At 42.7% G+C, this 23,322-nt stretch overlaps 1 protein-coding gene across 1 annotated transcript in view; it reads left to right on the top strand.

Annotated features, from left to right (window-relative positions):
• The first annotated feature begins 12,798 nt into the window (after nucleotides 1-12,798).
• LMAN1L (lectin, mannose binding 1 like) overlaps nucleotides 12,799-23,322 on the top strand; it is a 73,423-nt gene continuing 62,899 nt past the window's right edge. The window contains exons 1-4 of the mRNA XM_089663928.1: nucleotides 12,799-13,118; nucleotides 17,320-17,474; nucleotides 18,947-19,054; nucleotides 21,216-21,277. Of these exons, the coding sequence (XP_089520054.1) occupies nucleotides 12,959-13,118; nucleotides 17,320-17,474; nucleotides 18,947-19,054; nucleotides 21,216-21,277 (485 nt within the window). The 5' untranslated portion in view covers nucleotides 12,799-12,958. The remainder of the gene's footprint in view (nucleotides 13,119-17,319; nucleotides 17,475-18,946; nucleotides 19,055-21,215; nucleotides 21,278-23,322) is intronic.

Raw genomic sequence — 23,322 nt, 5'->3', positions numbered from 1 at the left:
ATCGATGCCTTCGAGGATGTTCTTGGACTTCAATCTCAAATATTTCACATGCCGCTCCAGACTAGATCAGACTCTACACTCCACAATCATATCTTAGGTACTGGCTAAACTCAGCTCCACTGAAGCAATCAATTGTACCAACAACAGCAATGCAACACACAACAGGCAAAATAATAATCCTCCTTTATTAAAATAGCCAGCAGGAACAGATTCTATACTGACATGTTTCATGCTAGACACTGCTGGCTGGTAAAGGAAGAATATTGTGCATCTAGTGTGTCTCATTACTGTTACTGGTGCAATTGATTGCTCTTGGACTTCAGTTGGGAGAAATTGTGAGATTTTGGTTAATGTTTTATGCATAGATGGTATGTGCAAACGGCAGATAGATATCTATGAAAGAATTGAAGTGTTTATATTTGCCAAATGTTTTCGATAGAGTAGAGAAGGATTACAACTCATGTCAAACTTTTATTGCTTGCTGTGTCCTTGTTAGTATCTTCACACTCTCTAATTATCCTGGTAACTGTTTTCATCGGGAACAAAAGGTGATGGGAAATCCAAAACAAGAGATGAGAGGAAATCCTAACTTTCTCTAGTTGACTGACATTTGAATTTTTTGGACACAGTTTCTACAGTTCAGGTCCTTTTTAAAGTAGAACTTTAAGCAAAAATCAAAATAAATTCTGATCAGGTTGTAAATTTGTGCAAAATAATAGTGTATTTTGTAATCCAGCTAGTACAAATTCCCAAATCTACCCTTGTATTGGTTTACCATATTCTCTCCTCAGTACAACTCAGTCTGGAAGAGGAAGGGTTAGCACTCTTTCAATCTAGGTACTACAGGTTTGTGCAATGCTGTCAGTGTAAGGATAGGATAACCTCAGTGTACTGCTGCAATTTGGGGAAGCAGAGGTGAGTAAGCAGGCAGAAGGTCAGCAGGTACCCAGGACATGGATGTACAGCATTACTGATTTTTAGGGATGCACCGATATTTTATTTACAGCGAATACAAGTACTGATACTTTTTTTTTTTTTTTTGTACCCGCCAATACCAATTACATACCTGCTGACAACTGTTTTGTTTACAATTCAGCTGTCAGAAGGGGAACAACAACTTTTACTTGACAGGTTGCTTTTGACTTGGTCTACAGATCAAGTTAATCCCTTTTATCTATAGATGAATAAACATACAAAATGAAACAATGTTTCTTTTTATCTTTTTGTTTTATTGGATCAGCAGGGTAATTGATAAACATTGTCAGGCTTTTTTTTTTTTTTTTTTTTTGACAGCTCCAAGTGCCAGGGCTTGTCTACACTTCAGCTGTCAGCAAGCGAAATCCTGCTGAAAGCTGAATTATCACAGGTTAAGGACGTGGCATTTCTGAGGTTTTTTTTTTTAATTTACATTTCAGATTCCCTCGCTGACAGCTGAAAGAACAGAGCCCGAAGGTATCGGTTTCAGGTATTTGAGCATTTTCACGAGTACAGGTACTCATACAAATGCTTAGCATCAGTATTGGTATCCATGCAATCTTACTGATTTCAGTGCCATACGATATTGTACATGCCTGCATTAACCACTTCAATACAGGGCACTTTTACCCCCTTCCTGCCCAGGCCATTTTTCACGTTTCAGCGCTCTCATACTTTGAATGACAATTGCGCGGTCATACAACATTGTACCCAAACTAAAATTTTATCATTTTCTTCACACAACTAGAGCTTTCTTTTAGTGGTATTTAATCACCACTGGGGTTTTTATTTTTTGCTAAATTAGCAAAAAAAGACCGAAAATTTTGAAAAAAAAACACGTTTTTCTTTGTTTCTGTTATAAAGGTTTGAAAATAAATAATTGTTCTTCATAAATTTAGGCCGAGATGTATTCTACTACATGTCTTTGGTGAAAATAACCCAAATTAGGATGTATTTTTAGTTTGTAGGAAAGTTATAGAGTTCACAAACTATGGGATATATCTGAATATTGATCAATCCTGAAGTACTGACAGCCAATCTAATTTCTTGAGGTTCAAGAATGTCAGAACAGTACAGATATCCCACAAATGACCCCTTTTTGCAAAGTAGACAGTCTGACGTATTTCATAAGAGGCATGGCGAGTTTTTTGAAGTTGTATTTTTTTGTCATAATTTTTCGGAAAATTAAAAAATTAAAAAATAATTTTTACTATTTTTTTTTTTACATACTGTCACCAGTGCAGTACAGCATCATCATATAACTGGCATGGCAGTGATCAGAGACACTGACTGGTGACAGTATGAAAAAAAATATATAATTTTTTTTTAATTTTTAATTTATTAAATTTTTCTTCTTTTTTTTACGATTGTTTTTCATATTTCACTATGACCAAAGTAGTACAATGTTACCATAGTAACATTGTACTACTTTGGGGAAGTGATCAGTATTTTTTTTTTTACAGAATTTGCTTATAGCAAAGAATTATTTTACTATAAGCAAGCATTTACCTGAATCACATCGATTCATTCAGGGGTTTTTTTTTTTTTGTGCTTAGCTGTGATTTGGTCACGGCTAATCACATGACACAGCTGGGCTGTGATTGGCCCAGCTTGTGCATGTGATCGCTGTGACCATTCACAGCTAGACACACTAGTATACAATGGATGGCATGAATGAAGCCATCCATTGTATACAACTGTCATGTGACCTGCTGTGATTGGTCACAGTAGGTCACATGGTACCGGCAACGGGGCCGGTACTCAGATCTGTCATGGGCCGTGTCCGAGGTACACGGCCGGTGACAGATCGCGCGGCTCTGCAGGCGTGCAAACTGTGCATGCCCGAAAGGACGCCATATGGCGTCCACCCGGAAAGGTGAGGGTTTTTGCCGGCCGCCATTCGGCCATAGGCTGGGCGGGAAGTGGTTAAGCTTTGCGTTCAGTTTTATTGCAGCAGCCCAAATGCAATATTTTAAAAATATAATAGATGCCTACAAAGGATGTCTGTATTTTGGCTGCACTTGTTATTTTCTTCATATTTTCCCTTCTTGTTTCGTTCAGTCTTTTGGGAAGGTCATGACAGACAACTGTAATTCACTTAACTTTCCTATGAAGCTTGGTCAGATGAAGCTAAGGTTACTGCCACTGAAAGTAGTAAGAAAGTTATCTGAAAAGGCAAAAGAAAAGCATACATCCATGTTTTTAATTCCCCTTCTGTCACACATGCAAAATATGATAAATCCCTTTTGTTTGTTCATCAACCCTTTCACTGCCAGTGCCATTTTTGTGTTTTTTTGCACACGTTTAAGGCTTAAGGTTTGGGTAAATCCCTCAAACATTTATTTTCGGAAAACAGAGACCTGAAAGAGTAATATACTGGTAGTTGCAAACAGGGCAGTCATCAGAAATGTGGGAGCCCCATACATAGTTGGGGGAAAAGCCCCGGCTTTTCCCCCAACATTCCCCAGCGTCCACTTACTGGCCTTCCCAGCAAATCCACCCACTGGCCATCCCACCGAGTCCTGCGGTGCACCCACTTTTATTGTAACATTCTTACAACGTAACATATGAAAAGTATATTCCAAAATCTGTCCACCCCTAGCAGATCTAAGAAAATGGAAAAACTCCAAACCCAAAAAACAAAGAGCTCTTAAATTTAACCGCCCCCATATATTCAACAAAAACAGCCCAATCCAGCAAAGAGACGTCCCCATATATTCAGTAGAAATGTCCCAATCCAGCAAAAAGACATCCCCATAAGGCAAAGAGGCAGCCCAATCCAGCAAAGAGATATCCCCATATAGCAAAAATACGATCCAGTCTAGTGAAGAGACATTTCCATATAGCAGAGAGATATCACAATGCAGCAAAAAGACATCCCCATAGAGCAAAGAGGCAGCCCAATCCAGCAAAGAGCTTAATCCAGCACAGGCATTCCCATCCAGCAAAGAGACATCCCCATATACCAAAGAGATGGCCCAACCCAGAAAAGAGACAGCCCCAAATATACAGCAAAGAGACTGGGAGGTAGCTGATCCGGGGACAGACTGACCTGCCCCCCCCCCCGATAGCCCTGGTTGCAAACTTTATGGGAAATTTGACATTGGCAAACAAAAAGCCAGGTATAACCTCTCTCACTCCCAACATGCTTCAATATTCAATTTTTTGCTAGTGTCCTCAGAGAATGAACATCTTTTCAATCTATTTTTATTAAGTTTTTTTTAAATTGAGAGCTTTTTTTTTGCTTCAATCAACAATTCACATGCTGCAGAGATTGGCTCCGTTTGCAGAAATCTAGATCATCTAATCTTTGGCAATGCTGTGGAGGCTGTACCTAGATCATGCTGAACTGAAGTTGATGGGGCCTGCCTGTAATGCAACCTCTAGGCACTGGGCTCAGATTGTGGTGCTTTGCTGACCTTTGTCTGCTGTGTTAGTTACAGATTGCTAAATTTATAGGACTAGAGCTACAGCACAACCTCTGGTGTGACCCAGTCTCTGAAGACTCCCTGATGAGTACACCCAAGGATGGGGACAAGTCAACATGGACTGTAGCTTTTCATCCACTGAGCTCTACTTGTGATGCTGCTTTGTCCCTTATCTGTTGGACCATCTGTTATCTGTTGACTTCCTGTCTTATGCCTGACCAGTTAGTCATTGTCGATTGTCAGGTGCCAACAGTTCCCCTGTTTCTTCCATTGTCCTTCCCTGTTGGTTCCATTGAATAGGATAAGGCACTGGAGAATTTCTTGATGCGTCAACAGCAGCAGTATCATGCGCATGCTCTCTGTATTCTGTTCACATCTTTTCAGCGGAAGACAGAATCTTCCTGCCACTGCTCTAATTCCAAAGGAGTTGTGGTTTTCATCTCAGACCATCCTTGTTGCTACCTACAGTGACTTAGTCACTTCCAGCCATTAGCCTCTCCTGCTCTCAGAAGCTGGTTTGTGAGTACCCAAGGTTTCTGTTTGACATTTTTAATTAGGTTGCCTCAGTCTAGCAGTGCAACATGGATTACAAACGCAAAGGGTACCCATTCCTCTAAGTCGGCCCTCCCCAGTGACCTAACACTAATAGTATGGATGATTGTCCTCTGTTTGAAACCCCACACAATCCTCAGCTTCCCCCTGACTCCCATCAGGTGAGGCCCCCTCCTCAGCCTAATCCAGGGAGGAGTTCTCTATAGCTATGCTATATTTTATGGACAAATCACCACTATGCTTCAATGCAGAAGCTATAAACTTACTTTTATGCTTTCACCTTCAGAGTCTTTTCTGACATTCCTGCAACTGTAGTGGCCTTTGAGCCCATCGGATGAGGGGGTCTCATAAATCTGTTTTGGATGAGTTTGCTTCTGGTTTAGACACAATCAGGGTATATCGCTCCTAACCCTCTAGGTGTTTTATAGTCGCAAATTACACTTTTATTTTTTCATTTGATAATCCAACATAAATTTATTTGAAACAAATCTCTTCATGTTGTGACTGCCCTGATGCATGCGTTCCGTGCATGCATTGCAGCTTCTTCTCTGCTGTTTATGGTACCTTGCTGCCTACTCACAGGCCATAGTGAATATATGTCACAGAATTTAAGGAAGAAAATGGGTAGGGTTCTTCAGAAAGTAAATGTACAAACTTTAAAATCTTGCAGATTAATAGGAGTAGGGTAGAAATAATTGAAATATATAATGTGGAAATTAGTATATGATTTAACATTTTGAGCCATGTTTTTGCTGCTCTCCACCCGCCCCCATCTTAAGCTTTAGGGGCAGTGGAGAGGGATGTTTACATGTCGCGGGCGCAATGCTTCACTTTGACTGGACCAGTTCTGTAAGGAGACCTGGCAAATCCTGATTAGTTATTTTCTGCTCCTGTATATTTACCTGGGCAATATTAGCTTGAGAAGACTTATTAGGAAATGGGCTGTCCCCACACTGGTTCTGGTCATATCACACCTTAACAAACATTGACTGTCCCTATTGAAGATACCCCCAGTGTTTACGAATGCTTGGAAGCCCTTTCCAAATCTTTATTTTCACTAACAAATCTTGCTATGCAACCTGCTGGTATGTAAATTCGTTGGACATTAGGAGAATGGCCTAAAATACACCTAAGGAACCAATTGCTGTGTTTACTGACCATTCAGTTATGGAGAACTTACAGCTTGTGCCTGCAACATTGTACTTTTGTGTAGCTGGGTAAGTGCATATTGTCGGTCTTGTTTCTTGAATCTCTTGAATGTCAAAATGCGAAGAACCTTGGCTAAAATGTTGGTCTGTTGTACAGAAGATGCTTGCTTTGCGTGCCTTTTGATGGAAAACATCTTTTTGGGGCTTCTTTAGATAAAGGTAATAATTACATTACTGGTGGAAAGAGTACTCATTTACCCCAGCAGAATACATCTAGGCCTCAGACTCCTCTTGCCTCTGAAGTTAAAATAATTCCTTATGGTTCTTCCAGGCATCCAACTCTAAAGCCAGACCCAAGTCAGGGGCCTAATTCAGTTGAAAACCTTAGCCCCCAAGCCTGCAGGCAAGTCCTCTTCAGCATGAAAGGATGCCCTGCTTTCCAAAGGTAAAGTCTTTGTGGACAGCTGGTCAGAGAGCATCTTGAATGCATCAATAAGTCCAGAGAATGGAAAATAGTTTTGTTCTGTACCACGGGTGTAGCATCAGGGGTCACAATTGCGACCCTGCCCCTAGCTCCCGGGGGCCCACAGCTCCACTCCCTGCTGTCATATTACATTTCCCTCACAAAATCCCAGAGCTGGAGTCCAGCTCTGATCCGCCTTGTGTCCCCCAGGGCCCCAGCCAAGCTCTATAATCCAGTAATCTGCTTCCAGTTGTTTGCCTTCTCCCCAGTCCACACCACTCCTCCACTCTCATTGGCTGGGGTGAAACCATGTGTGCCTGCATTTCCTGAACAGAGTGGAGGGCCGAGAGCAGCTGCTTAGAGAAGCATGGCAGCATGCTGACAACCGTGTGGGTGGGGGGGGGGGAGGGGGCAGTGAGCTGCCTGTCTGTCATGAAACAGGAGAGCGCCGCACAAGATCAAGAGCAGCCTGGGACTGAGAATCATGGTAGTGCACTGATTCAGGAGGAGAGCGCCACCTGAGAGCTATGACCGCTGTAACTGAGCTGAGCTAAAATACTGCTCTGATTACTCACCTAACAAGGATTCTTTATTAGGGGGGTAGGTCTTGTCATTACTAGGATGGGAGGAGGGCTAGGCTATGTCATTACTAGGATGGATGGGGGGGGGGGTGAGGTCATGTCATTACAAGGATGGGGGGGGGGGATCAAGTCACTACTTGGATGGAGGGGGTGGTTGAGGTCATGGCATTACTAGAATGAGGGGGCGAGGTCATGTCATTACAAGGATGGGGGGAGCGTGGTCATGTCATTACTAGGATGGAGGGGGGGGGGGGATAGGTCATGTTATTACTAGGATGAAGGGGGCGAGTTGATGTCATTACAAGAATGGGAGGGAGGGGGCGTGGTCATGTCATTACTAGGATGGAGGGGGGGGGGTGAGGTCATGTCATTACTAGGATGGAGGGGGGGGGGTGAGTCATGTTATTACAAGGATGGGGTGGAGGGGGAAAGGTCAAGTCACTACTTGGATGGAGGGGGTGGTTGAGGTCATGGCATTACTAGGATGAAGGGGGGAGGGGGTGAGTTGATGTCATTACAAGAATGGGAGGGAGGGGGCATGGTCATGTCATTACTAGGATGGAGGGGGGGCTAGGTCATGTCATTACTAGGATGAGGGGGGAGGAGGTGAGGTCATGTTATTACTAGGATGGGAGGGAGGTGGCGAGGTCGTGTCATTAATAGGATGGGAGAGAGGAGGCGAGGTCATGTCATTACTAGGATGGGGAGACGGGGTCATATAATTACTAGGATGGAGGGGGGGCTAGGTCATGTTATTACTAGGATGAGGAGGGAGGGAGCGAGGTCATGCCATTACTAGGAAGGGAGGGAGGGGGCGAGGGCATGTCATTATTAGGATGGGAGGGAGGGGGTGAGGTCATGTCACTACTAGGATGGGAGGGGCGAGTTCATGTCATTACAAGTGGGGGGGCGGCAGCGGCGAGGGTCATATCTTTACTAGGATGAGGGGGAGAGGTCATGTCATTACTAATATGTAGGGGGGAGGGGGCAATGACATTTCATTTCTGGGGGAAGGGGGTGAGGTTGTGACCTCATATCATTACTAGGAAGGAGGGGGCGAGGTCATGTCATTACTGGGGAAGAAGGGGGAAGGTCATGTTATTACTAGTAATGGTAAGGGGTTAGGTTATGTCATTACTAGGATGGGCGGGGGTCATGTCATTACTAGGATTGGGGGGAGGGGCGAGGTCATGTCATCATATCATTACTAGGAAGGAGAGGGCGAGGTCATGTCATTACTGGGGAAGAGGGGGGAAGGTCATGTTTTTACTAGGGATGGTAAAGGGGTGAGGTTATGTCACTAGGATGGAGGGGGGGGTGAGGTCATGTCATTATTAGGATGGTTTCTAAAAAAAATGTTGAATTACCCTCTCAATATGTAAATACATTTCTGAAATAACTTGTAATATTTTGGTGTGGAGTGGATATGGCGAGTGATAGTGGAGGGCCCCAGGTCAACTTTTGCATCAGGGCCCACAAGCTTCTAGCTACACCTCTGTTCTGTACCTCCGCTCCTCTTCATGTTGTCCAATCTGTCTGTGTCTTTGCACAGGATATCAAACCTCCATGCTAATCTTCCAGATCTTTTGGATCATGGAGTCAATGCCCCATTGCTCATCTTAGATCTGAAGACGTTAAAGAGGTTCTAAAGCCTTAAGGTTATTCTTTACTTAATGCATTCTCTGCATTAAGGTAAAAAAACTTCTGTGTCCAAGATCCCCCCCCCCTTAGGGATTTACACTTGAGCAATTTATAGCTTGCAGCTCGAAGCTCCAAAAACGCTCAAACTTAAAAAAAATCAATTGTTCTCTATGGTGCCTGCTACTGGGATCAGATGTGAACAGGCACCATAGAGAACAATTGATTTTTTAAAGTTTGATCTTTTTGGAGCTTCAAGCTATAAATCGCTCAAGTGTAAATCCAGCCTAAGGGGGGGGGGGGGATCTTGGACACATGTTTTTTTACCTTAATGCAGAGAATGCATTAAGAAAAACCTTAAAACTTCTGAACCTCTTTAACCTCTTGGCGCCGGCCGAATGCAAATGTGTGGCCTCCCAGCGTCCAGGCCTAGACTCCGAGCGGTCGCACATTTGCGTTCTATTAAAAAAAAAAACATATGTGCTGAGAGCGCACATCCTGTGCGCTCCCAGCACACATGTTCGGTACTCACGGAAAGGTCCCGATCTTCTCTTGTGATCGGGACCTTTCTTGATCATGTGACCACGAATCACGGCGGTCACATGACCCTAAAACCCCGCCCGCCTCCCAGCTTTTGCAACCCTTAAAGGGCCGGGAGGCGCCGGCGCCAAGGGGTTAACTGAGCTTTGAGCTTCAGGCTGCAGATCGCTCAAGTGTGAATCCATCCTGGGATGTGGGTGGGGGGGCAGGGAAAATCCCTGCTATCTGTGTCAATGGATGCTGGTAGCAGGGGTCAGAAGCAAACTCTCACGAGTACCCCCTTAGCAATCAGCTTGCTAGGGGGGGGGTTCAGAAGGGGGGAGGAACCAGGAGTGCCAGCGGGGATCCCAGAGAAGAGGATCAGGGCTGCTCTGATAAGTGTAACTTTTTTTTAAAGGTTTAATATCAGTTTAAATGTCTTCATTCGATCCCAAAAAGGTTGTGTAGAATCCTTTAGTTCCGTCATAGGTTTCCTCTGTTAGGGATACTTTTTAGCCTTTGTGGATATCAAGATGCTTACTTGCAAGTCTCCAACTTTTCCATCAGAACAATGCTAACTTTGATTTCCTATGGGCACCCAACACTAGTTTTAAGGGCTTCTGTCAGGCTCTGCCAAACGGGATCTCTAGTGGTCCACAGCACGGGATTTCCCAGGACGCGGAGTCTAAGTCCCAGTCTGCCTTTTCACCAGAGCCCCTGATGGTGGGGATGGACTTGGTGCAAGACTGGAACCAGGTTGCGCCCCTGGGCACCCCCAGCGGTGGTAGAGGGGTCCCGCTAAGTGTATGTGCCCGGGATGTGCCTGCTGTGAAGGGGCTGACAGGTCCCGATCCGAGCGGGATGGATGACTGCTAGGAGTGAGCAAGGTCAGACTAGCCGGGTCGGTAACAGTGGGGACAGGTGCGGTACCAAGCAGCAGGCAAAGAGTAGTCAGGTCACACGCCGGGTTCAGTAACAGAGGGTCCAAAATAACAGTAACTACAGGCAGAGGAATGGTCAGGGATGAGCCGGGGTCAGAGCAGGAGAGGGTCAGCATAAATCAGAACAGGCAGAGTTTGGCAACAAGGAAACGTACTAACAGGAACACAGGAACAAGACCTTGCGGCAATTTGGAGATGCACAGGGCAGGTTTAAATAGGGCGCCCTGTGCTCTCATTGGTGTGGCCACGATCGCTAGTGCGCATGCGCGGCCGCCGCCGCGATCGCCATGCACTCCGTGCTTGTCGGCTTGGATGAATCGGCGATCTGCGCATGCGCGCACTGCTGAGCTGCCGGGATCCCTGACATCTTCTATTTGGCCTGTCTTTCACATTCTGAGTGTTCACCAAGCTCCAGGCACTTCCAGGGCATTCCCACTTTAAGATAAATCTCCTATTGAAGAAGCATTCAGCACAGACTATCCAACAATGTGATGAGGACTTTTCAGATGTTACAAAGATTAACTTAGATTCTGAAATATCAGTGCTGGAAAACTCATTACTTGGAGTATCTGGGTCTCATTCTGAATACAGTTCAGGCTGAAGCTTTGTATTTTTTCACCAGAGACACTTCGAGTTCTCTCAAGAACCTTTCAACCTTGTGATTCTGAAAGAGTTTTACGTTTAATGGCTTTTGGGTAGCATCATTTGAGGCAGTTCCATTTTCTCAGTTCCACTGCTGACCCCTACAACTCAACATTCTATCTGCATGGGACAAGAAGGAGCAATTTCTGACAAATTGATACACCTAAAAACCCAAAAACCTGTTACCTGGTGGCTCAGGAATTCAGCCCTTGGGTCAGAGAAATCCTTTATCTTGGAAGGATGGCAGGAAGGATGCTAGACCTACAGGCTGGGGAGCAGTCTTAGACACCCAATTGTTGGAGGAAACTTGGTTGCCAAAAGAAGCTTGTCTCCCGATCAACATACTGGAGCTCCAAGTGATTTGGTTATACTTGCAACACTAGGGCTCTCAACTGCAAGGCCATTCAATTCTGACACATTAACCATTAGGGATGAACCAGAATTCTTGCTGCAGCATGAGAGGAAGAAAACAAATTCTGTCTTTGGCAGAACTTCACTGTTCACATCCAAGGTGTGGACAATTGGCACGCAGACTACCTCAACTGACAACTCCTAGATTTAGGAGAATGGTGTGTCCATCTGGAGGTTTTTCAGGATCTCTGTTGCAGGTGGGGGATGCTAGATGCAGCCCTTCTGGCCTCAAGATTCAACATGTAACTGGGCAGATTTGCCTTCAGATGATGGGATTCACTGGCTGAAGCAGTGAATGCTCTGGTAGCTACGTGGGATCAGTACAAATTGAACTATTCCTTTCCTCTTCTGAAAACTCTTTGTTGTCTGTTCACAGAATCAAGATTGAGGGCAATCATAGCACCAAATGGGCCCAGACAGAAGTGGTACTCCAACCTCCTCAGGCCCCTGGCATACTCTCCATGGGCTCTTCCAGATCAACTGGATCTTCTTGAATCCGTATACCACCTTGCTACACAGTTGCTGCCTGGCAATCCCAAGTCTTGACACCTATGTGTGTGTTGGTGTAAACGAGTCCTAAGGGATGAACAACTGTATAAACTCCCAAGTGGTTTACTACAGCTAATGCCAGTTTTAATACTTCTGAACAGAGACACTTCCGGGAACAGTATGTTCCACCACAGAGACAACTTCTCCCTGTGAAGGATAGGCGTTACCTCCCACCCTGCTTGACTCTTCTAAAATTCTTATGGTAACACTTTAGATGCAGCCAGCAAAGCGTTTAGGCCTCATGCACACTGAATGTTTCCCCAGCTTTCCTGAACACCTTTCTCTTGGCAGGAGAAAAGCAGCATCAAAAACACGGCTACAGCTGCATTTTTTGTAAATGTTTAGGTGCATCAAGTGCTTGAGTGTTAAATATTTCAATGGCCAGAATAAAAATGTATTCTGGCCATTGAAAGGAATTAATGCTCAAGAGCTAAAAAGCCTAGTGTTACTGCGTGCTTAGACACGTTTAGGCACATCAGGCATTTTTTTCTGCCAAAACTCTGCTGAACATGCTGGCAGTGGTTTTCTTTCCTGCCTGTAAATGCCAAGGTGTGCATGGACACATAGGCTAACACTGAGAGGTGTTACGAGGCAGGAATAGTAAGCCTATAAATGATGTCATTGCTCAGGCAGCAGTTGTCACTGCTCTTTCCTCTACACTGAAGCCACTGTTGGAGAGATCATGTGACCGGACCGGTGCGACATCAGAATGGTTACATAGTTAGTCTGGCTGAAAAAAGACAAAAGTCCATCCAGTTTAACCATAAAAAAAAAAAAAAAAAGTTATAATCCTATAGCCACAGTTGAGTATAGGTAAGTATTAGCATCTTTCCTTTTACAGGTTTACTCTCAAGAAGTAAAATTTGGTATTCTATGAAAAGAAAAACTTTACTTGTTTGTGGCCATTAATTTGAGTTTCCAGTTGCAGTGTGAATGAATGCTGTTAGGTCTGTCATGTAGTATGGGAACATACAGCTGTAGTCCTCCTGTTAACCGGTCTGCTGGGCCAATCAACAAATGCCTGGTCTGCAACAACTTTCACCCTCCTCCATGACCTTCTGCCAGTCCACTGTGGCTATTCCCATTACTGATCCTTTCCTCTGCGTGGAATATGGTTCTTACCAGTTTATTATTGCTTTTTTCTGGCTTGTTTTGCTATGTCCTCACAGAGGATCTTCCTGCACACCGAAAGTTTGAATATAAATACAGTTTCAAAGGTCCCCATATCACCCTTCCTGATGGAACTTTACCCTTCTGGGAAAGACTTGGAGGTAATTTCATTCTGCAATGATTAAGGATCAGAAATGCTCTTTTCTAACTTGGTATGAAGCTTTTTAATACTTTTATGTTTTCGGATGGATGCCATTTGTGGTATTTAATTTATTTGTTACATGGACACAAGCATACAAAAAACACAGCATTAGCGGCTGCCTAAACTGTATTGTATCGCTTTGTTAGTTTAATTGATTATATGGAATCCACAACACAGCAGCTCTCAAATATCTGTTGTTTTCATTTTAATACATTTCACAGACTGTGACTGCACACATTTTATTTCATCTCTTAAATGGCATTTTGTCTATATGTGATTGACTTGTATGTGTACATTATACAACATTGCAGGGAATGATTATACAGCAACTCATGTCATATTACAATGTCAGTTTTCTTTAGTTATCCCGATGATTAGTTGCTATTATTTATTGCCATTAGTCCTTTTACATAGAAACATAGAAAAGTGACGGCAGAAACAGACTGAGTGGTCCAATGAGTCTGCCTATTTGTTTATTATTTGTTTTGTTTGATTAGTTCTTTTTCTTTTCATTAAAGGATTAGTTCACTTTTTAGAAAAAATATAAATAAACACGCTTTTGCTATTTTTTTATTTCTTGACTAACAGCTAGTACAGGGAACTTCTCTCCGTACTCCTCTCACAGGAAGGGGGGGGGGGAATCGGGCAGCTGCGGAAAGATATTGCATGTTCCACCCTAAAAACAAGTGGAGTATGTAACATGTTCCCAAAAGTGAACTTTTCATTTTTTGTCTGAATATAGATCTATGTTTGTCCCAAGCTTGTGTGAAGCCATTTACTGTTGACTGGCTCACTACCTCTGCTTTCTTTCCTTTCTATACCTTTCTATAATTAGTTTTGAACTTTCCTCCAGTTAGTTTGAGGTCATGTTGATTTTGGTTTCATATTGAAAATACTGCCCTCCTGCACCCTATTAACCCCCTTGATGTATTTAAGGTTTCAATCATGTCTCCCCTTGCTCTTCTTTCCTCCAGACTGTACATATTCCTTTCCTGAAGTCGCTCTTGATATGTTTTATCCCCCAGACCTTTTACCAATTTTGTTACCCATCATTCTATTTTAATATCTTTTTGTAAGTGAGGTCTCCAGAACTGGATACAGTATTCTAAATGAGGTCTCACTGAAGATCTATATAAGTGAATCAGGACCTCCTTCCTCCTGCTGGTGATCCCTCTAGTGAAGCGTTCTAGAATTCTATTTGCTTTCCCCACTGGTCACACGGTTTGCTCATTTTGCAATAATCTGAAATAAGTACCCCCTAATGTTGTACTCTCTCAATGGATTCTTTTTCCCTAGGTGGATTATTTTATATTTAGAAACATTGAACTTTTGCAAGGAAGAGTGGGCCAATATTGCCAAGTCAAGATGTGCCATGCTGATAGACTCACAAAGACTGAGTGCTGTAATAAAATCAAAAGATGCTTCGACAAAGTATTAGTTTAAGGTTGTGCACACTTATGCAACCATATTATTTTAGTTTTTTGTTTACCCCCACAAAAAAAATATTTGTTCGTTTTTCAATTTAGTTGTACAGTTTATAGGTCACATTAAAGGTGGAAAAAGTTCTGAAATTATTTATCTTTGTTTCATTTTTTTACGTCATAGAAACCTGACATTTTAACATTTGACTTTTTATATCCATTGTACACTATATTGGCAAAAGTATTGGGATGCTTGCCTTAATGTCATCCCAGTCTTAGTCCATAGGGTTCAATATTGAGTTGGCCCACCCTTTGCAGCTATAACAGCTTCAACTCATCTGGGAAGGCTGTCCACAAGGTTTAGGAGCGTGTCTATGGGGATGTTTGACCATTCTTCCAGAAGCACATTTGTGAGCTCAGGCATTGATGTGAGAAGGCTTGGATCGCAGTCTCCACTCTAATTCATCCCAAAGGTGTTCTATTGGGTTGAGGTCAGGACTGTGCAGGCCAGTAAAGTTCCTCCACCCCCAACTCACTCATTCATGTCTTTATGGACCTTGCTTTGTGCACTGGTGTGCAGTCATGTTGGAACAGGAAGGGGCCATCACCAAACTGTTCCCACAAAGTTGGGAGCATGAAATTGTTCAAAATGTCTTGGTATGCTGATGCCTAAAGAGTTCCCTTTACTGGAACTAAGGGGCCAAACAACCTCCCATCATAATCCCCCCTCCACCAAACTTTATACTTGGCACAATGTAGTCAGGCAAGTATTGTTCTCCTGGCAACTGCCAAACCCCGACACATGCATTGGATTGCCAGACCGAGAAGCGTTATTTGCCACTCCAAAGAACATGTCTCTGCTGCTCTAGAGTCCAGTGGTGGCATGCTTTACACCACTGTATCCAACGCTTTGCCTTTAACTTGGTGATGTAAGGCTTGGATGCAGCTGCTCAGCTATGGAAACCCATTCCATGACGTTCTCTACGCACTGTAGTTGTGGTAATCTGAAAGCCACACAAAGTTTGGAGGTCTTTAGCTATTGACTATGCAGATAGTTGTCGACTTCTGCACACTGTGCGCTTCAGCATGTGTTGACCCTGTTCTGTCATTTTACATGGCCTAGCACTTCGTGGCTGAGTTGCTGTTGTTCTCAGGTGCTTCCACTTTGTTGTAATACCACTAACAGTTGACCGTGGAGTATTTAATGGCAAGGAAATTTCACAGATGGACTTATTGCACAGGTGGCAACTTATGGTAAGACTTTGAATTCACTGAGCTCCTGAGAGCGATCCATTCTTTCACAAATGTTTGTAGAAGCAGTCTGCATGCCTAGGTGCTTGATTTTATACTGAATGAGGAAAGAACAAACAGAGGGCACACGGACCTAGTGTATTACCATAAATTACCATAAAAAATGTTTAATAAGAAATAAAAGTAGGTGTTGTACTCACAAACGTCAGCAAAGTCAAAGGCACATCATAAAAGAACAGTTTGGTCAACACAGCTCTAAGTGACAGTCCGCAATAGGGAGTGTAGACATCCAATAGGTTGACGTGTTTCGAGAACTTGCCTCTTTCTCAGAGCCCTCAGAAAGGTGTGCACGTTCCAGGACATTCTTGATGTGGTTGTAGCCTGTATTGAGTCCATCCCCAAGCGCAGGAGCATTTGTGTTTGCTGGTTGCTTGATTTTATGCACCTGTGGCCATGGAGGTGATTGGAACACCTGAATCCAATGATTTAGAGGGCTGGCCCAATACTTTTGGCAATATATTGTTATAAAGGAGCTGACATTCTAACATTTATATGTCCCAAAACAGGGGTTTCCAGGTTTGTTTTTATGAATGTGAATGTGGTCAACTTACTTGATGTCAGGGGCCACACTTGGGCCCCATATATCATCTATTGCGGTGTCTTCTAATGTTTACCAATTTATGTAAAGAAGGATATGGTGTTCTACCTTTCAGTATTTGCCTCCAGATAATTTATTTTTAAGAATGTGAAAAATCTCTGATGGGATAGTCACAGTGATGATCAATTTATTTCATATAGAGGGTATCAAGTGTGGCCCCTGACCAGCACAAAATGCTGGGTGTATGTAAAAATAAAGGGAACAGAGACCTGGTCAACGACCTGTATTCATGCTAAAAATATGGTTCAAGACTGGGCACATAACTACAGGAGACTATCGGAGACTAGGGACACATTGCAAGAGACTGCTAAGCTCACTGCCGGTACAGTCACTTTACCGTTTGAAGCTCCCTATAGTCCATTGTCAAATATTATCAGCACTACATTATATATATCTCTAACCAATATCCATTTTAAAATGGCAGAGTTAAAAAAAAAATATACACAAAAAGAGAAGAAAATGGACAACAAAGAAAATGTAAGGACGTGTCAAGGAAATAAAGCAAACCTGAATGCAGTTTAATGTTTTTCTGCACTGTCTTTGAGTAAACACAGGCACTTGCCTCTGCCTGCTGGGGCACTAGGGCTGCACAATACTTATCAAAAGGGCCATATGTGGCCCTTGAGCTGAAAGTAGGGTACCAGGGGAATAGAGCAAACTGTTATAATTAAACTTTGGGTAGATCAGGAGCCTCAGTGTTTCCTTTTGAAAAGTTTGAGATGGTAGAAAAAAATAACATTGATATTTTAAACATTCAATTTCCCTTTTAGTTACACACGCTTGTTTAGTGCTATATTTGTTTGGTCAACTGCATATACTCATGGTTACAGATGCAATTCCTGGCCCAGATGAAATTCGCCTTGTTTCATCACTGAAAAATCACAAGGGATCAGTATGGACCAGAAGCGGTTTTAATCTTCCCCACTGGGAAGTGGAGATATCTATTAGGATCTCAGGACATGGACCCAAAGGAGCAGAAGGAATGGTGAGATCATGGCGTTGAAGTAATACTACTTGCCCACTGTAACCAACTATATATTTTTTTTCATTGTTTACATTACTCTATAACATAGTACATTAACTCATCCACATGAAACGTTTTACCGTTTCAAAAGAAAAGCTAAATAATGGATGGTATTTTAGTATTATATGGAGACATTGTAGGTTAATCTACGAAACATCAAAGGAGGAGGGTGTCCTCCTGGTGACCCAATACATACCTACCCTCCCTTGTTTTACCACATCAATCCCAACATCAAGAGTGCCAATTTGCCATAGGGATTGAAGCATGAATTTTTTTAGCTCTATGACTTCAGATGTGATTTATATATTGCATTTTGCACCTGAAGTCACAGTGGTGTGAACCAGGGCTAAGCAATGATTTTGACTTCTGTGTCTCCCCTTGATATGAAACTAGGAGTATCTAAGCCTCTAACCCCCACCAGCAGTATTCTTCTGGTCCTGTAGATTTATCAACGAAATGCCAAAGAATGATGGCCCTAATGATGTGTGTACCCTACCAATTGTCTCCACAACAATAACAACATCAAGAGTGCTGACTTACCGTAGTGATTAAAACATCAAGTCCTATTAGCTGTATTTCTAACATGTTGTTTTGTATTTGTTTTGAGCATTTGTATTAGTAATATAAAAATACACCACTCAACATCACAAATTTGGGCACTTTGTTTTCTGTCCACACTACGTTAAATTGGTTGTAAACCCTTACATATACCCAGTAAAGTGACTGGTCTCAGGTGACACACAGAGATGAAACAAATCCTCCTACATACGTTGTACCTGTTTATCCGCAGTTTTCTCCATAGCCATTCAAATTCCAGAACATATACAGTTTTGTGAGCGTACAGGAAAAAGGTGGTGGACAGGGGACGTTACACTCTGCAGAGCTCAGTGGGGAGAGCTCTGAGAACTGATAGGAGGGATGAGAGCCCCCCCCCCCATTCACACAACACACAGGTATAGAGCTGAGTCTGTCAGAAGTGATTCATGATGATAGCAGAGGAACAAAGCAGTAGATAGAAATGACACTCAGTGCTCATAATTGAGTACACACTACAGAGGGATATGCTTTGTTCTTATTTCATGTCTGAGGTTTACAACCACTTTAAAAGCACTGGGTGGTACAGCAGTGAAATCAAAACACTGCTGTCTAATCCAAGTAGCATTGCAGACAATTGCTTAAGTCTATGGTCAGTTTCAGAAGTGTGTTCAGTAAAATCTTTGACTTGCCTTTGCTCATGCTAAGAAAAACAAGCATATAAGGTGTGTGGTCTAGATCCCTATATGTGAGCACCATTTTAATGCAGTCAAATGTCTTCCATTACAATAGAACAAGGGAAAATTGTTTTGTACTACCTACTTCTAGAAAAGGTTCTTGTAATCTAGAGGAAGCAATCATTCTCCACTGTTGACTAACAATATTATATTCAATCCTAGGCTCTGTGGTATACTAGGAAACCAGGAGACTTGGGTCCAGTGTATGGCTCGGCTGATCTCTGGGATGGATTGGGGATTGTTTTTGACACATTTGATCATGATTTCAAAGTAAGAACAATAGTTTAAATGACAATTTCCATTAAAATATATCATAAGGCATTTGTGCATGGTGTTATGTCATAGCATGTATGGTGTATGTGAATGATAATATATTACCTTTCACATTGTTGTGTATTGTGTATACTCAGAGCATTCTTTGGCAAGGACACTGTTGAGCACTTTATTAAATTGCAAGCTCAGCTCTGCCAGGCTTAAAAATGACTTCTATGGAGTGGGGAGAATGAAAAGAGGGGTCACTCAAAACTCCAAAAACTCCTTTTCATAGTAAGCCTGTTTATTAGCACATGATAAAGATAAGCCTACATAACATTGGCTACTTCCCAATGATTGGACACATTATACAGACACATAATAAAGGAAGGCCCTGATTGGCTATAGGTGGATATACATTGATTATTAGAACATTTATTTAACTCCTACAGGAATGATATATTGAGGAAAATACATAGGGTACCAATGCTGCACTCTTAAAAAAACTAGTAGCCTAGCAGACACCAATCCACCAAATAAGAGACTCAAGAAATATTGAAGCCATGAAATCAATGCCAGGAAACTAGTATTTTCGGGAGTATGACAGTGGTACTTGTAGTTGTATTTTTTTCCCAGCACAGGTTTTCCTCCATGTTCTAGAGCCCCATTCAATGCATTTTTGTTATGGGTCTTACCAGGACTTAAATTGGAAATGCAATTTATTTTAGTATATATAAATTGCTAAATACCTTTTCTCATCAGAAGAGCAGTTTTGTGGCTTCTTTCAGTGTTCTGCCCAGCACTAGCTAAAGCTTGTAGGAGGAGTTTTCTTTCTGCTCTAGGAGGATACAAAACCCCTGACCTCTGTCTGACCAGTGCTGATTGGCATTGTGCTGATCACCTGCACTCTCCCCCAAGAAAAAAAAAACCTCTCTAGCAATACACACCAAACTGAGCATGTGAAAAATGCCTACGGTTCAGCCTGTCTTATCAAGAGATAAGAGGTGGTCACTTAAACAAGGGGAGGAACAGAGAAGAGAGGATCAGGCCTTTTTACACAACGCAGAGGATTAACCCCATAGGTTCCACAGTACGTATAACAAGCATGCTTTACTGCATACACAAGCTGATTTTACTGTTGTGGGTTTAGTAACACTTTAATTGTCCATATTTTCAGATGTCACTCCCCAGACTTTTAAAATGACAGCTTAGTATTATCCACCTGTAACTGTGAAACTACTTTTAGGTGTACTGCCTTTAAAAGGTGTATACTGGGGCCTTTACAAAAACTGAAGTGTGCAGCTCTGCACAGGAACCAATCAGCTTCCAGGTTTTATTGTCAAAGCTTAAGTGACCAAGCTGAAGTTAAAAGCTGATTGGTTACCATACACAGCTGCACCAGATTCTGAGTGCACCAGTTTCAGTAGATCTCCCCAACTGTATTTTATACATAATTACTTGCCACCCACCCACAGTACTTTTACTGCATGTTGGCGGCAGCTGCAGGCACCACAACATACTGGTACATAGTTGTGCTCTGGTGCACCCCCTGTGGCACGCAATGGTGCAATCTGATGACCGCTGTGTCCACTGGGCATAGGGGATCATGGCGCGCAGCCACTGTGAGCGATCATGATGTCCAATCATAGCGATCACATGATTACAATGTAAGCAAAACTGTCATGAATGGAAGCCAGTAAAAATGGTGATCCTTTTCCTGTCCATGCATTTAGGCCATGTATAGCCTGTTAGCAGAAACTCCTTGGTGCTTAGACTGGACATTGGTAGTGCATCCCCACCTGACGCACTGGTTCATTCAAACTGCGTGTTGCTGCTAGAGACAAAACAATGCACTGGACATGTGTGCAATTTGAACAAGCTGGAGTGGCTGCTGGGGGCTCGTTTCCAGTATTGTGGATTTTTTTGCTGATGGGTAAAGCATGGCCCACACATACAGAAAGGAAAAGGAGCACCTTTTTACCAACCAAGCAGTGGAATATGATGTACTCTGGGGATCCTGGAATGCACACATGGTTCAGTGGGAAAGGTAACCGATCCCTTTAAACATTTGCTCCCTCTTTGTAAAGCCTTGCTATATTTTCTTCTTTTGCATTATTACACATTTCTGTTTTAATACTGCCAACTTAAATCAGCAGTTTTAATGCTTTCTTTTGTCCAGGGAAATAACCCAGCAATAGTTATTGTGGGGAACAACGGAAAACTTCAGTATGATCATTTACGGTACGTACAGCGTTGATGAAATGGCTATAAAAAGTAATATCTCTTTTGTGTACAGTTTAGGGCTAAGGTACTCAGGTGATTCTTATTAGCAGCACAAATGTGCTGTTAAAGGTGAACACCAGGCAAACCGTCAAATACAGTTGCAAGAAAAAGTATGTGAACCCCTTGGGATTACATGGAGTTTTGCATGAATTGGGCATAAAATGTGCTCTGAACGTCATCTAAGTCACAACAATAGAAGAACACAGTCTGCTGAACATAATACTACACAAACATTAGATGTTGCCATGGTTTAATTGCACATAACATGTAAACATTCACAGTGCAGGGAGGAAAAAGTATGTGAACCTTTGGTTGAGGTTATTGCTGCCAAAGGAGGGTCAATCAGTTAAGTCCAAACGTTTCCTGTAGTTGCAGATCAGACCTGCACAACAATCTGGAGTCATTTTGGACCACTCCTCTTCACAAAACTGTTTCAGTGTAGCAATATTCTTGGGATGTCTGGTGTGAATCGCTCTCTTAAGGTCATGCCACAGCATTTTAATTGGGTTGAGGTCAGGACTCTGACTGGGCCACTCCAGAAGGCGTATTCTGTGCTGTTGCAGCCATTGTTTTGTTGAATTACTTGTATGCTTTGGGTCATTGTCCTGTTGCATCACCCATCCTCTGCGGAGTTTCAGTTGGCGGACAGATAGTCGTTCGTTTTCCTGCAAAATGTCTTGATAAACTCTGGAATTCATTTTCCCATCAATGACAACAATCCGTCCAGGCCCTGAGGCAGCAAAGCAGCCCCAAACCATGATGCTCCCTCCGCCATGTTTCACAGTGGGGATGAGGTTTTGATGTTGGTGTGCTGTGCCTTTTTTTCTCCACACATAGTGTTGTGTGTTCTTCCCAAACAACTCAATCTTGGTTTCATCTGTCCACAGTATATTTTGCCAGTAGTGCTGTGGAACATTCAGGTGCTCTTTTGCAAACTTCAAACGTGCTGCAATATTCTTTTTGGACAGCAATGGCTTCCTCCGTGGTGTCCTCCCATGTACTCCATTCTTGTTTAATGTTTTCTTTATTGTAGATGTGTCAACAAAAATGTTAGCATGTGCCAGAGATTTCTGTAGGTCTTTAGCTGACACTCTGGGATTCTTCTTTACCTCATGCAGCATTCTGCGCTGTGCTCTTGCAGTCATTTTTACAGGACGACCATGTCTAGGGAGAGTAGCAACAGTGCTAAACTTTCTCCATTTGTAGACAGTCTGTCTTACCATGGACACATGAACAACAAGGCTTTTGGAGATACTTTTGAAACCCTTTCCAGCTTCATGCAAGTCAACAATTCTTGATCGTAGGTCTTCTGAGAGCTCTTTTCTGCGAGGCATGGTTCACATCAGACAGTGCTTCTTGAAACCAGTAAACCCAAAACAGGTGTGTGTTTTTTAAGGGCAGGACAGCTGTCAGCAACACATCCAATATCATCACACTGATTGGAGTCAAGGTTGGCTCACTCCTGGCTCCAATTAGCTCTGGGAGAAGTCCTTAAGCTAGGGCCTCACATACTTTTTCCTCCCTGCTCTGTGAATGTTTACATGTTATGTGCAATTAAACCATGGCAACATCTAATATTTGTGTAGTATTATGTTCAGCAGACTGTGTTCTTCTATTGTTGTGACTTAGATGACGTTCAGAGCACATTTTATGCCCAATTCATGCAAAACTCCACGTAATCCCAAGGGGTTCACATACTTTTTCTTGCAACTGTACACAGATGAAATACATATAGGAAGCTGCTTTACCTGCCCAAAGGATTTCTTTTTTTGTCCATCTAGTCCTGAGATTTACACAGCTCTGCCCCGCAGCACAGCCCTGCCTAGCAAGGAGGAACATGAATTTTCCTTGTTGTAGTTTCCTATGCACTTACCTATTCCTTCAATGCCTCTCCATGGTGAGTGGGCAGTGAGAGGAGAAGTGGTACACTAATAAGCTTATCTCTCTGTCACAATGTTCTTTCTTCCTATCAGCGTGCTTCTCGCACCACAGTATAGCAGATT

The sequence above is a fragment of the Staurois parvus genome, unplaced genomic scaffold, assembly GCF_062004578.1.
Source record: "Staurois parvus isolate SC_StPar_1 unplaced genomic scaffold, SC_StPar_1.0 ptg001805l, whole genome shotgun sequence".
NCBI classification, from domain to species: domain Eukaryota; kingdom Metazoa; phylum Chordata; class Amphibia; order Anura; family Ranidae; genus Staurois; species Staurois parvus.
The sequence above is the reverse complement of the archived record's forward strand: the minus strand, read 5'-3'. Positions and strand labels throughout refer to the sequence as shown.